The following is a 16,222-nucleotide window of genomic DNA, read 5'->3' as shown; positions in this document are numbered from 1 at the left end:
TCAGACTCCTTACCCGAGCTCTGTGAACAGGCTAATATAACCAGTTTACTATTATGCCATAAAAACTATGAGCCTGATGCGTCAGTCCTCATTTGGGCAAAACCCCACTGAACTTGTTCTTGAACACGTCTAGGGCTTCAGTAGCCAGGAAGGACATGCATGTTTGCTCCATATGTTTTTTTGCTGAAGAACAAGGGGAGCATCCTGTGCAGACGATATTCTCACAAATAGACACATATTTCTGACATACTAATTTTTTATATGAAATAAGAAATAGAAGACTTCATAACTTAGTAAGTTTGGATACCTTTCATACTGCGTAAAAAGCTAATTATGACAAAAGTATGTCTCGGTCCCCCTCTAAGCACATAGTCTAAAAAGTTAAGCATGCATTTGGGGCCTGAGGTATTGCTTATTTTATTAAAGCCATTCTGTACCAAAAGAGCATTTTTGGCTTTCTAAAAATGGCAGCTGGAAGTGCCTCAGAAAAAGACTTGGACAGTAGCCACACGTGGGGAGTCACGAGAATCTTAGTTGTTTAGGCTTGTGACAAGGAATTTCTTTATTTTAGAGGTGGTGGGGATTTCATCTGCTGTCCATTTACTTTGAACACTCTGAAATACACTCAGATTGTTGAGTTTTGCCTGGGTGAAAAGGAGAATGTGAGTTAGGTTAATGTATGTCGAATGCAAAGAATCTCACTCAATTTCCACTGTTTTATGATATTGTCTTAGCTTGCACGGTACTGAGATTTTAACTTTGCCAATGCTGTACTGAGTCCAGACAGGTTGGAAAACACTCCACTTACTCTGGGATTGTCAAAGCCAGCTCTCCTTTATGTATGTGAGCAAAGTGAGTGGAGCTGTATTAGCCCGTTTGCTCTGTAGTACTGTCCAGAGCAACAGCAAGGACTATTTTAAGTTTGTAGGTTGGTATCAGAAATTATTCCCCTCTTTGGTGCTACAGAAGCCTAACTAATTCTTGGAAATCTTTGACAGAGAGGGAAACAGAGACATTTGTTAGAGAGGCATACAGAGGCATAGTTAGAGAAACTGCCCAAATTTTTACATAATATCCAACATTATGCACATAAGTATTCACACTGGGGAAAAAAAAATGCTGAGTTTCTGTCTAAAAGTTACCATCCAGAATCAAAACCTCAAATAGGATGAGCTGGACCTATTCTTGAAATACTGTCTATAAAAATGCTTATCACGGTCTGTGTTCTTTGCACACTAAATATTAAAAGGAAATCAGCATTGGATTTTCTTGTGGTTTTCTGATACTTCTCTGAAAAAGTTTTTGGTTATAGATTCCAGGGAGAAAACTAGGAAGACATTCTAAAGAGCTAACAGGTTTGCCTAAAATATGTATTTTTGAACTAACAAAGGCCTAGTATTATAATTTACAGTCTTTTCTTATCTCGTCATTCAGTTGAATGTAGGCAATGACTTTAATTTCAAAGACATAATAATCTTGTCTTTAAAACATAAGATCTTTTGTGTATGCTGTGGCTGGACATTCATTTTGATCTCACTTCAGGCTGTTTTTATGAAATGCAAACATTTCCCTCTTGTGCAGATACATACGTGCAAAGGAAAATATAGTCATGGCCCTGTCTGTTAATAATCCACAATGGAACTTAGAAAATAAATGTTTAAAACAACGGTATGGAGGATGTCATGGTATCTTAGTTTATGGCAAGCTTTTTACACACATATTTTGAAAGTCATTTTTTATGTTAATAGTAATCAAATCACTGAAACACCACATAAAAGCCCAAGTTTATCTTTCCTGGGGATGAAGTAAAACTTCAGAGATACAGTGCTAGAGCTGCCATAAGCAGAAGGGATATACAAAGAGGAGAGTCACTCTTTGCCAAGCCGAACTTTAATCAAACACTCTGTTTGATGATAAATTTGAACTTGGATGCAGAATGCATATTCTTCTTGATCATTTCTACATAGTTTATGAGACACAATCTTTACTGGGAAGCAAATCCCACTACTGTTAGTGTCTCATATGCAAATGAAATTTTATAATTATAAACTATGCTTCACAAAAGACATTTTTTGGATCCATTTAGCATTTATAGTGGCAGCACTAGCAAGAGTGAATGGTATGTTCTTTTCAGATAAGTACAGTGAGTGTTTACACTACATGAGGAAGAACATTTTCTCTCTTGGCGGCATGTACACAGGAGAGGCCAAAACCAGGCTGCACATCTTTGGGAGGAACCTTTGTTTCCAGCACTGCCTCCTTGCACTGCTGGCGACAACTGTTTGTCAATATGACAGCTCCTACTAAACTCACTGAGTATATACATGGCCTACCCTTAAAGCCCTAACAATAAGAGTTTAAAAGCACCTAAGTGCATTTGCACTTAATTTACTCCTTCAGCCTCAGAAAGATCACAAACTGGATATAATTATTTATTTGTTTGCTTTAACCAGTCTACTGAGCCTTGATTTCAATGATAGCAAAGGCAAATCCAGTTTAGCAATCTAAGACTGCAGTTAAATTTCACTCATCGTTTTGAACAGAACTTCACCTTTACAAAGACTGTGGGATTTATTTATCACAATTACTACCCACATATTTAAATGAAGCAATTAATAATTTTCATGGGATATTTTGTCTTTGCATAATAAAATACTCCTTTGAGAGAACTTGATTAGGTGAGCAAGGACAAAAGGAAAAAAAAAAGTATCTGCTTGTGCAAGAAGAAAACTTGATTTTTGTTATATGAGCACTTTGTTGGCTGACACTCTTAAAATCCAGCACAGCATTATATATGGACAGACTAAACTAGGGTGTCATTTCGTACCACTAACATACCATAAAATATTATGCCTTTCCATAAAGCAGATGACTAGATGTTTCATATGGTATTCATTTTTATACCTGAAAGAATAATTTATTTCTTTTAAATGCTTTAAATAAATAGTATCTAGTCAAATAACCTCATAATCAGGCCGAATATGTTTTCACAGAAAAGGCAATTCTATTCCAAATACTGAGTATAAAAACTTGTCATTCTCCGTTCATACTGTTAAGCATAAAACCCCATAAGTTCATTTTAATATAGTTTCCCAGAACTGCAATCCTAATTTCTCTAGAAACATCATACAGAGCTCTATTCTTTCTTGGGTACACAAGTGAAATCACTGGTGATAAAAATGGAAGAGTTTAGTTACATTTTCTGAAAACAAGAATTTTCCACATACTTTATATGCCAATAATGCATTAGAAAAACTAAAAGATGTCATTTTTTAGATACAGAAAGCCCTACTTTTTAATCCAAATCTATTGTAACACACTGAAAATCAGTAACATTTACTTACCCCAAAATATCACTTTTTCTTCAAAATATATTAACAACCCAGCAAAGTCAAACACAAATTTGCATGGTCAAAGTGCATGATGGAATTGGGCTGACTTGTAATAATCTATTAATACTGTATATTTTAATTTATGAGAGGTGTTGTGAATAAAACCAAGCAGGAGGGAAAACAATGGCTCAACATAAATCATCTATCAGCAATCATGTACGAGTTGTCAGCAGAAATACCCAGACTGCTAACTGTGAAGGGTTTATATCCTAGCAGCTGCCACTTAACAGCAGTGTTTTTCGATGAGCACAACCAAGATGACTTCAAAAGGACTGGGCCATTTTAAAAAGCAAGCCTTTTCAGAAGAGAAGAGGAAGGGACTGCTCGGTGATCTCAGACTGAAAAGCAACATCTCCCCGAAGGACAACTGAAATGTCACCACCCAGCACTGGTTGGCCTGGCTCTAGGCAAGTTTAACCTGTCTAGAGCAGTAGTTTTTTAACATTTTCTGATTTAGCAGACTTAAAGAGGGCAATGGATTAAGGCCTCCTAACTACAGACTTGCTTTTCTTTGTTAACTCCATAAACCCCAAGGAATAGGCTTCTGACTCCCAGAGGGGCTGCAGACCACACATTAAAAGCACTGGTGTTGGAAGGTTGTTTTTTTAAAGCCCCTTTGCTCTGAATGGTCTGGCTCCTATTGTTAAGCAATTGGCTCTTTGGTTTAAGAAAGCTGTCTGGTGCGTATGAACGCTTGATCACAGACATCAAAGGGAAGAAACACATGTGCATGATCAGCCTCATAAGGCTGGTTGTCTCATGAAGCTGTCTTACAACAAGCAGTTGCTCCACAAGACTGGATATACACAGTGGGAATAGCAGCCACATGCCTACACTGTGAGTACCCTTGTACTGGAGGGTGACAATTTTCTTGAATAAAACAAGCCAATTTCAGTGCAGAATGATCAAAACACACACACAAAACAAAACAAAACTAAACTAACAACCACAAAAAAAACCTAACCCCACAAACACCCCACAGATACACAAATATAACTTGGTGGTAGTTCAAATAAAATGAACTATGCGCTCACAAGGAGAAAATTCTTTCCCTTCAGAGCAGCTAACACCAAACAGGTCAACCTTATGCCAGGGCAAGCAACACACCTGAGTGTCAGATCCCTTGCCCCACAAGACTTGAGAGAGCCTCCTAGGACAGGACTTGCACTTGGAAAGGCTGGAGGTGGAGCTGAGATGGGGCTGCGGAAGCTCTTGGGAAACAAGGGGCCAGCCAAGGGCAGCAAGAGCAGCCAAAGGCTCAAATGAAATTCAAGTTAAGTCTACAGGCAAATAACCTGGCCTGTTAAAAAAAAAAAAAAATCCTGCATGTTTTTACTGCTGAGCATGTACTGTACAATTAAAGACAATCTGATGTATGAGCTGGTGCTCTTTTATTTCTCCTCAAGCCCAGGATCTGGGCTTACTCTTGTTCCCGCTGAAATTAACAGGAAAAAAAATAATCCCAAAATGAATGTTTACAGGCTACTGCTCTCTAAGGTGAGACTAAATGAAGATGTTTAAGAAGCTTTCTTTTTATCCTTTTATTGGTAATACTAAATATGTTTAGAATTTTACCAAAAAAAAACTCACCACCACCACCAAAACACCCCCAAAATCAGATGGCACAATCATTTGGGAGAAATCTTTTAAGAATACAGACTTCCAATCCCCATTCTTTGGCTGAAGAACAAGTGTGGACTATCAATACCCCATTGTCCCACTGGAAAGCTCCATGAAGAAACTTTCTGAAGACTAACTGAATAGCTGTGGAATCTTTTCAACACTAGTTTCCAAGTGGATACTGGCACCAAGACTTTCCACGTATGCATGAAAACTAAGCCTCATTTCTAGATATGAACAGCATTAGTAAATACTATATTAAAACATTATTTCTGCCATTTTTTCAAAGTTTTCTCAATTTCAGTAGCAATATATTCTGTCAGAAGTCCTATCTGATCAATCTACAAATGGCCAGTACCATTCTTCACAATCTTTGTAACAATTAATGGTATTTCCAATTCTACCAGTAAGCTGTAGAAAAAGCTATTTGTTTATGCAGATTTTTTTTTTTTTTTTTTTTACTAAATCCATATCTATATATGAGGTAGTAATAAACAGCTGTAAGTACAAAAAGCATTTGTACAGAGCATACTTAATGGCATATTTTCTTTGGTTTGCAGTTATCTACATATAATTTACGAGAAATTCAGTTATTTATGAAAAGTGGGAACTTTCACAGCACAAAGCAGTCCCTAAAAGGATAGTCCATTTCATTTCCACATTGCCTTCGTGTAACAGACGTTTGTGAAAGCACCAACACATGGGTACTGACAAATTACTCTATGAATATTGACAGCATAATAGAACTCAGTAAATAAAGTGTACTTAAGACAAAAAAAAAAAAAAGAAGTATTGCATCATTTCAGAATTAGTCTACATTTGTTCTGATGCATTTAGGGATGAACATCATAAACAACACTACTTAATGGTTTCATTTCATATTTTCATGATGTTCTGCTTCCCAAAAATGGAAGGGTTTCATCACTACTGAGACAAATAGTGAGTGAATAGTGGTGCCTCTGAACCCTTGACTTAAGCAAGACTTAATAACTACATTACTAGCACAAGAACCTCCCTGTCAGTGTTTCTTCCCACCTTTTCGTAGTATTTGACCTCATAGTCCAAGATGATCCCATTTGGATGCTCAGGTTCCTGCCAAGACAGAGACACGCTGTTCCTGGACGTCCGGTCCTTCCTTATTACCGTGATGGGGGACGGAGCTGTATAGGGGATGGGGGGAGCAAGGAGGAGAGAAAAGCAAACCGAGTTTATCTCCGTTCCAATCCTTGGCAAAGAGTACTGTTTCCATTTAAAAGACTCATGAGCATAGGTCTGGACTTATATCAACATTCAGCAGCTGGATTATCGTCCTGGTACACATGCCTTACAGCACGCCGGCCTCAAGGAAAATGAGCTGAGATTTTCTGTTAGACTGGCGGACTAGTGGCAAGACAGCAGATGGTTTCAATCTGCTACTACAGTGTAAGCAATGAAATACATTTGATGGACTAGAAGAGAACAAAACAACAGTACTACCTATTTGTTATAATGCCGATGTATTATCATCACCAGACTCTGCAGAACTCTGATACTCTTTTCACAAGCAAGTGTAAAGTGGTGCTGGGATGCCCCATGCACCACCGCTAACTGCTTCCTGCTGAATAGAGCCTCTTTTATAACATTATTTGCTAAGTTCTCCAGATACAAATTGCTCCCATATACCACTTTTCCTTTACCACACTGCTTTGAAAATGAAATCTGAAGAAAAAAATACCTAAACTGCAGAAAAACCTCATTTCTGATCTGCATTAACCATGGTTAGGCTTGACAATTGGTTGCATGCTACAGACTCACCCACCACCCGAAACTTGGAAGTACCATCAATGTTAAGGAAAAAAAAAACGATAATTACCTAAGATCCTTTAACATGGGTTCATCTTCAGACCACCCAGCTCTATGGGCTGTTCCAAGACTAGGCCTAGGTTTCCTAGACTCCTTGAGAGCTATGCAAGTTTTTATTTATTTATTTATTTACCCCACTTCTTACGGATTGGCTTCCTACTCCAAATGCCTCTCGTCCGTGGTTTTGGCCAAAATTCATCAGATGATAACTTACAGATCACACATTAAAGGTTGCAACTGTCTTTAAAAAGAAAAATCTTTTACCAATAAACAGTCTTTTATCTTAACATGTAAAACAAATGTGTTTATAAGTTCACATTGTGCTATCCTAATAAAAAGGCTATAGCTGATCTAAACAATTTAATTTCAGCTGAATCCTATGAAGTTTTTACTGTTCATATAAAAGTGGTTGCACTTTACAGGCTTTACACATTTGCATGCATTAGCCAGTGCCCTGTGTGTTTGGATTTTCATCCCCCCAAATTCATGCTGTGTTTGGTTTTGCTTAACTTCCTCTAAAATGTACCTCTTAGTCTTGCATCATAACCTAATAGCTTCCTTTAGCTGAGTAGAGCATCAAGAAAGCTGCATCCGCCCACAGAAAACATATCTATATACACACTTTCACATCCGTTCTGGGCTGAAATGCATCCTTTGGACAGCATTTTTACATACCACATGGCTCCCAACAGCTTCCTGACAAGACTAAAAAGTTGCAAAAATCCATTTTTTTTTCTTTCTCACTAAACACAAGGAATTTCTCCTGAATTTAAATTATTGAAGATTATTTATTTATTTTTCAAGTTCAATTGGAAACAGTCTCTTGATTTTACTTAATCTCACCAGACCCATGCTGGCTGAAGAGCCAAAAGGCACTAGTGCAAGGTATACAGGACTAGCTGGTAATGAACATCCATCAGCAATTCCACTCAAATTTCGCTAGGGCACAAACCATCACTGGAGCCAAAACGCAAAGCAGCGAGCTGGCTGGCTGGACTGCTCAGCCCTAGCCAGCTCTATGCTAACTCATAGACCCATGCCTGCTGCTTTTATGCTCCTGTAAGTCATTTTTATAGCTTCTCTAAGTAGTCAAACTACTTATCTTTTGCTGTGTTTGAATAGAGTGCCAAGCCCAGTACCCAGCTGGTAACACTTCCCTTTAAGGTAACATTAATACAGATTTTATGAATAATTAATATATGATTAACAGAAATGGCTCTTCCCCTAATAAATTATGGTAATTTGTGCTATAACACACTCTCAGGGCAGGCTGAAATAATCTTATATGCGCCAATACAGATGTGCCTTAAAAAAGCTTTCTTCCAATACAGCATTAATTATTTTAAGCTAATTTACACACATCTTTGCAGATGCTACCAGTAACTTATCTCACAGTGGCTTACTAGAAAAGCGTCTGCTCTGTGGTTATCAATAACATTATAAAACATTCATATACCTCTTCTGATCCCTAGGGTTCTCAAAGCTGCTTAGAAATCACACAATATACAGTGTCTGAAAGAGACAGCATCCCAGAGCACGGCGGGTGGAGGGGAGACTGATGATCCCAGGGAACAAAAAGTTTCAGGGCCTTTCAGTCCCACACACAGAGCGGACCTGGTTTCTGCAGCACAGCACTGTGCTCCACCAGCTGCTGGACTGTTGAGCTATGGAAATTATGTATATAAACACACATATATATGAAATATATATATATACACACACACACAAATCTGTTTAAATCATCATCATAACTGTGACAGGAGTTATCTAGTTTTACATAGCCTTCAGTGCATAAAGGAACGGTTCTACCAGATAATTCTGTGGTGCACTATCTGCTTCCAGAGGATACACCACACTGTTTCTATTCAGAGAGGAAGACGTTTGTAATTTCATTTTTAATTTTTTAATCATTTTGTATATTATCTTTTCGTTATCTTGTTTAACCACCTCATGCAGCATCTGAGCATTTTAACTTTGAAGCACACATGATTTTGAAAATAAAGACTCAACATCTCGGTGGGGATTTAATTTTCCTGCTGTTCCCATCACCTCTGTGTATTCCCATTGGATTTCATCTGCAACAGTTGACTTTGGAGTGTCCCCCTCATCTCTGCCGCTAGAAGCAGAGCCTTGGAGAGGACCCCCTCACAGGGACCTCTCCCAGCAGCTAGCCTGGCTTTCCTGACACCAGTCTTTTCTGCAAGCTGAGATGTAGGTGACCCGGCTTCTGCTGCGCCTGCTGCCTTGCACAACATGTGTCTCTGTCTGTACTTACTCTGTTGTTTCTTTGCCAGTTATAGGTCTAGCTCTGTCTCCTCCACTAAAACAAGACTAAGAACACATACCAGTTACCCTCTGGTTTGACCAAGTAAAAATAGAAAGCAAAAATTACCACCACAGTTCGTGGTTCAAGCTTCCTTTGCTTGTCTGAAAGAGTCTGAACTAACTATTCAAGTTTTAAATCTCAACGCAAACATTTTTTGTTTTTCTGCTATATCTGTTGGATAGGTAGGTTTGAAAGTGTTATAAGTCCTTCAACCCTAACAAGAGTAAACATCTTGTTCAGACCAATTTAAAGTTTATGCTTCGATCTACTGTAATCAATGGATTTAAGGTGTGGTTAAAGTTAAGGTAACCTCTAAGAATGTATTATTCTGCATCAGTATAGTTGTGTGAAAACACAAGTGCCTTTGCCACCTCACGCTAAGGTCTGGGGTACATTTAGAAAGAATAACTTGACATTTGGACCATGGAATTAATTTCATTTTTTGTACGCCTCCCTAGAATACAATGCTATAAAACAAAAAAAAAACTCATATAAACTGTGCTCTAAGTGTCTTTTGATATGTACTTATCTTTCTTCTTTCCCCCCTTAAGTGTTCTTGAATATACCCACTGAAGAAGAAAAGGACTATGTCCAACCAAGCCCAGAAAGCTCTGATAACCTCAAAACAACCATTTCAGGCCCAAAGCTGGTCAGCCTTAATTTCCATATTGTAAGACAACTCATCATCCCTTCTCACCAGAAAGGCTCTGTGTTTCATTGCCTCCTCTGAAGAGACTGAAGTCGTAGCAAAGAGACAAACTCCTGTTGAAGGCAGTTAACATGATAAAACATTAAACAGCAGAGATATCACCAAGAGCAGTGCTGCATATTAGTCTCTTGGATGAGGAAGATAGAGATGAGTTTCTTGTTTCCTTAAGACCATTAAATAGCTACAGTAGGATGAGACTGAATTCAAAATCAGGTTGTGGAAAGGAATAGAAGTATTTCATACGTAAATTGTCCATTTTTCATTACAGTTTCAGGATTTTTCTTTCTTAAAAGTGAAAAATAACAACATTGTGCAACAAGAATGCTAGAACAAATCTTCTAAATGGCTGTTGCTCCCATTGATAAAATCAAGGTTGTTACTACAGGATAGCAATAAATGACATATAACAAAGCATTCTTAGATAAGCAGAAGTTTGTCAGAAAAATGTTAAAGAATCAGCATCAATACAAAGATAGGTTGAATTAATTATCATAGGTTGAATTAATTATCAGTTAAAGAACATCAGTTTCAAAGCAAAACTTGAGAATGCTTTTTTTTTTTAGACTAAAGAGTTGAATAAACAACATTTCAGTGACTGTTGGATAAATCCTGTTGATCACAGGCCTCTATGTATTTACATTTTTATTGGTGTTATGATTTATGTATTAGCACTCCTTCACTGTGTTGTTTGTTTTGCTTTTATAATTAACTTCAGGCTTGTGTGGCCATGCATGGACAGGTTATGTCATTTTTTTCTTCAGCAAGAAAGTGTTTATTCTCAGTAGTCACATGCAACCTATACAGGGACATTTTTATGCATCAGATGGTTACTATTGCTCCGGTACTACAGTCTAACTGGTTTACGACTAGTTTAAGCAGTTAATATGAACATTCAAAACTCCCTAGAGCTACAAGGGGAAATGTACTTTGAGCGCTCAGTGCTGTTAGGTAGCATTTGTGACAACTGGGAATGTGGATGTTGAAAAGGTAACGAATGCCATGATCCAGAGAGCTTAGGCTCACAAGTGTAAAACCCTCCTCACTCACGACTATTAAAGGTGCAAGCAAATAACATGAAGGATCTAGCAGAGAGGACAATAAAACTTTGCTCAAATTGATTTCCCAGAGAAACTGACCCCAACAGATCATTTGTTTTCCTCCAGTTTAATAGCAGCTGTATATAAATCTCCTTATTGACTTTTTCTTATTCCTTGGTTATTGTTTTCATATGTGACTGGCTTGCAGATGTATATACTGGAAGAAAATTCCCTGTCCTGTGGCAGAGAGAACTCAGTATTAACTTTGGGAAGCCATGTGTGTACAACTGCTGAAATATTTAGAGTCGCGTTGTTTCTTGCTTAGGTCTCTAGATCACAAATTAAATTTTAGGGAAAGCCTTGTAGAGCTCTGCAGGATTTCATTCTATAAATGTCTGTGGTCTGCTCACTTCCAGCTTTTGCTTGCAACCAGCTATCAGTGTCAGACAGTAAAATATTCCCAGTTATGCTGAGAGATGGTGATCATGAACAAATCTGAGCCAGCAAAACTGACTGTATTACCCAAATTGAAACTCCTGATGCATTGTTGAATAAGTGGAAGGCTTGCTTCTTTTTCCTTCTTTAAAAACCTGGTGATTTTATTATCTAATCATACTGCTGTCGTCTGATACAACATATAAATTTTCTTGAATGCCCCTAGGAGGTAATGTAGAACCAGAACGGTAAATAAAGATCATAATCTTAGAATGAGAGCTGCAGCCTCTGACAGTAGGATCCACTGGGACCCAAACCCAAATCTGTACGTCTTAGAACACCAGTTCCAAACCACAAAACCATCATACAGTGCCAAGCATAAAGACCAAGGTCTGAATGTCTCTCACTTAGAGGCAGTTTTTCTCAAAATCTGAAGTCACATCCACAAAGTGAGGGTGTGTGGCAGCACTTACCCAGCTGCAAGTACCACGTGCCCATGTTCAGCTGGATCCAGCACAGCCAGACACCCTGCACATACATTATACATCCAAGCAACAAGAACCCAACACCTGGGTTTTTAAGTATTGCCTTTATATCTTCAGGTTTACCCAACCATTCCACTGTCAAACAGCATTCAGCCTGTGCCAGAGTCCTAAGCAACAGACTCATTGCAAATCAGTACAATGACACATCTCCATGATATGTTTGTATGAACTGCTGCACTTACCCTTGGACCCTTTACATCTCCAGTGTCTAGCCTGTGGATTAACATCTAGGTGGTTTATTACAGAAGACTGCTTGCAGAAAGCAGCAGTTGCACTATTTTAAGACTTGTTGGATTGTGCTATTATTTCCTTTCCTTGCTGAGCACAGTTACATGCACTGCTAGTCCCAACGCTGCTGTGCTACAGCAAGTAGGGATGGGGCTGGTCCCACAGGCATATTCCAAAAAGGCATGGCCAGAGTGGGATCCCCAGGGGCTCCCTGGTCACCGGGCAGAAAGGGGAAACAGATACACTTTAACAACATTTTGGAAACCTGCTAACCCACATCTTCCTCCTCCAGATGCAATTACCCACCTCTTGGCAAGGCCTGCAGACACAGTCCTTCGCTCTTTAATCTCCAGGGCACGCAGTTAAACCAGCAAGGTGCATTTGCATGGGCTCTTGCACCTTTTGCTCAAGCTGCAGCAGACTCAATATAGTTTTATGACTTGCACTGTAAAATGTCATCTGATTCTGCAACATCGTCAGGCGACTGTCAGCCAGAATGCAGTGCACCTTTCCTGTCACCAGAGACGAGGATTTAGGGAATTTAGGGAAACCTATCCATCCCAACAGCAAGGGGTCTGTGGCAGCATACAGGGCTGTTTCACTGGATTCAAGCTGGATCTGAGCAGCATGCAATCGTAATCAAAGGTTCACCCTTTCTGTGAGAGTGCTACCAAGACCTGGGCATTTACACAAGTCAAAATGAGGAGAATATGAGGACAAAACTTTTAGGATAAACAGAACCAGCTTAAACTTTAGATGAAACAAAGCAATGTGGGGCAGCTGTTTCTGCCAGAAAAGGAATACAATATTTTGGAGACTAACTGGTTTGTGATTATTTTAATGGATGATTTCCTGCATTGTGGCTGAAGCACTCCACTGCATCTGGAAGCTGGTGGACTCTAGCCTGTGGTTACAGACTCCAGAGCGGCTGCAGGCATTGCACAGGTGCCACAAAGGAAAGAAAGCAGGGAACTGAAAAAGGGAGAATGCTCAGCTTCAGCAGGAATTACACTAAAAAGCAGCTGCTTGATTTCCCTCTCAAGTGCAGAGAAAGGCAACCTTCTGGGCAGCAGCTGTCACTGGAAAAGTGATTGTCAGAGCTCATTTCTCACTCTTACAAATAAATTCTAAATTAAAAGCAAACTTCATTAAGTGGTGCATGTTCATGTTCTCATCTCTCCCCCTTTTTATTAAGGGAGATAGCAAATGCCTTCCACAGAGCGAACCAAACATTAGACTTACTCATATGTTTAACACGTGTGTAATAAATCACAGAAACGCCATGTCCATTTGGGAAGTATCAGCCTGCACAAGGCACTCACCTCAGAAACCGAAAATTACGGTGCCACGGCGCTCACAGCTGTTATTTCACAGAAGGAGACAAATGCCGTATATGCTTTCACAAGGATTCGGCCCAAAGGTACTCAAATATAAATGTTATTCTTTCTGTTCTCTGTTTGAGATGGTGATGGTGGGAGCTTATCAATACTTCATATTTTTCACTGTATGCATTTAAGACCATATTGGTTTAAAATAAACAGTTTTGCTTTGCCTTTCTCACCCCATTGTTATGTTACTTTATAGGATGTTAGCATCTCAGGCTTCCTGGTGTGAAATTTTCAGAAAACAATTTATTCCCCATGACTGTGACGTCAACTGTCAGATGCTGAGTAGGCCTTCCCCTTCCATGGAAGTTATTACCTCAACCAAAGAAATGCCACTCACAATTTAAGAAATGTGTTTAAGAGCCATCTCTAGAAATACCAGTATCCAAACCCAGAGAAGACAACAATTGTATTCAGATAAGTAGTATCTACTATAAAATATGTTTCTCCTTTGAAGTAGCTACCATGGACTCTTGAACTAATCTTTTGGTAAGTTCCAACAAAGCCTTTTCAGCCTGGTCAGAAAACACTGAATGGGAAGAGTATGTCTCAGATCCCTGGCCCTGTCATTCCCTGACAGTTTCACAGTCAGCTGCAGAACAAATGATTTTGTAAAGGCTAACCAGAACGTGATAATCTGATGGAGCAGGCCTGAAAGGTGATTACATTTCCTTGCACTTTCTTTTAGATTTTGGGATGATTTTATTGTTATCTTTGTTTTTAATGTTTCTTTATATATAACAGTATAGTTTACTAGAAGGATATGTATTCTGCTACATTTCTATTTTATGTTAAAATGCGTATAAAAATAAACATTGAATTAATAATTCAAATTGACAGGAATAGTCCCCAAACCCAAAGAAAAAGCTAACATTTTTTTTTCTTTTTTTCCCAGCTCTCACTGCTTTCCAATTGTCTAGATGGAGGAGCTTCAAGAAGCAAGGGAAGTTGACAGCTTTGCTTACAGTCAAGAGGGACAGAGATTATTTCCCTCAGTGATCACTCAGAATGCTATCACACATAAAGCAGAGTCAGAAACCTAAGGAATTGTATTTAACTGAGGTCTAAGCATCCTGTTTATTCACATTTCTTTCTTTTCATTATTTTAGCAAACCAAGGTATTAAATGAGAACCCACGTGTAGCTTCACATTAAAGACTGATAGAAGTGGTAGATAAAAACATTATCCACCATTTCACCATGACTTTTGAAAACAGTAAAGTGGGTAGCTAAAAGCACAGAAGGGGAAAACACTGTCTGAGCCCAAACTTCACCTTTGAACTTCCCCTAAGGTCACGAGCCTTTACACAAGGACCGTGTTCACACAGAAGAGATGGATGTATGTCAGAGACTTTGAATCCTCAGCATAGCTTCCTCCACATCCAGGGGAAAAGGGATCAAAGGCTTTGCAGGCAGAGCGTCTCTAGCTAATAACAGGCTATGCATGGAGTGACATTGTTAAAACACTTCCCTTTTATATCCCTAAAGGAGGAGTTTTATTGAGTTAAAACGATCCTTGAATAGCCTCTGGGCTGAACTGTAAAACACATTTGAAAAGCGTAAAATCTTTATTTATGCCAGGAATGTTTGAAACTCAAAAGATAAATGTCATTCAAAAAACAATGTCCTAGGTATTCAGTACATAATGGGACACAGCTGTAATAACAGTCAATGAACCAGAGACTCCCTACATCATGTCATTAGCTTACTTTTAATAAGTCTATCTTCTTATCCTTTTCATAAGGACCATAGGGAAAGAAAGAAATATATCATGCACCAAACATCTGTGGCTTTCTCAAATTGTCTCTCTTCAAAGATATATCTACTTAAGGGACCTGTCTTGGGATATAGATTGTAAAGTGCACACAACCCTTTCTAAATATGGATTTTATTTAACCAGGGAGCATCACACGTCATTTCTAAGTTGCGGAAGACCGTGCAGTCTAGCCTGACAGAAAGAAGGCTGAATGCAGAGATAGTGTCGCAGTTCTCACAAGCAATCAGAGACCCGTATTGAAATAAAACTTGGTACTCAACTTGGTGTTGAATTTATTCCCTCAAAGCAACAGATTTCAAGCAAGCAGAACTCTAGTTCTAAGGAGGTTTGAACAGCTCTCCCTGGGAACCAAGTAAGTCTTTGCCTTCAACAGATCCAAAAACTTCTGATTTCTGCTTTATTTTAAATGTTTATCCCCCAAGGCGAAGCTGAATAGATAGCTTGAACTTTTCTGTCTACAAATGAGACACATAGATCAAGATATTACAAACCAGCTATACCTATCCTTTAAGACACTCCTCCCAGTGATCCTAATTTCTGTGCCTAATGGCCAGTTTCGTTCTCAAAGCTTTTTTTTTTTTTTTTTTTTTGACTATTTTTTGATACTAGCCCCTCACAAGAGCTCCTTACTGCCTTACCTGTTACCTTCTTCTTTAACTACCTTATCTGTGGTGAATTTTAAAACTGCTACATTTGGCAGCTAATATATTTAAGGAAGAGATAGAAAGAGGAATAAAAATAGATTTGATTAAATATATGTAACAGAATGGGCTGTATGTTTACATCTGAAGAAACTATCTGGCTGATGTGGTTTTATCACATCATTATTCATTAGTCCACGACGAATGAGGGACAAAAACAGATTAGAGTCCTCTCCCAGAAGCGATACTGCCACACTGAGGTGCACAGGAGCAGCAACTATTGCAG

General features: G+C 38.7%; 1 protein-coding gene across 5 annotated transcripts in view; it reads right to left on the bottom strand.

Annotated features, from left to right (window-relative positions):
- Window positions 1-16,222, bottom strand: part of EPHA3 (EPH receptor A3) — a 226,650-nt gene that overhangs the window by 54,948 nt on the left and 155,480 nt on the right. For all 5 annotated transcript variants that reach the window (XM_072024910.1, XM_027449420.3, XM_027449419.3 and 2 more), the window contains one exon: window positions 6,048-6,172. In XM_072024910.1, the coding sequence (XP_071881011.1) occupies window positions 6,048-6,172 (125 nt within the window). The remainder of the gene's footprint in view (window positions 1-6,047; window positions 6,173-16,222) is intronic.

This window comes from Anas platyrhynchos, chromosome 1 (genome assembly GCF_047663525.1).
Source record: "Anas platyrhynchos isolate ZD024472 breed Pekin duck chromosome 1, IASCAAS_PekinDuck_T2T, whole genome shotgun sequence".
Classification (NCBI taxonomy): Eukaryota; Metazoa; Chordata; class Aves; order Anseriformes; family Anatidae; genus Anas; species Anas platyrhynchos.
Note: the sequence above shows the minus strand (reverse complement) of the source record. Positions and strands in the feature narration are given on the sequence as shown.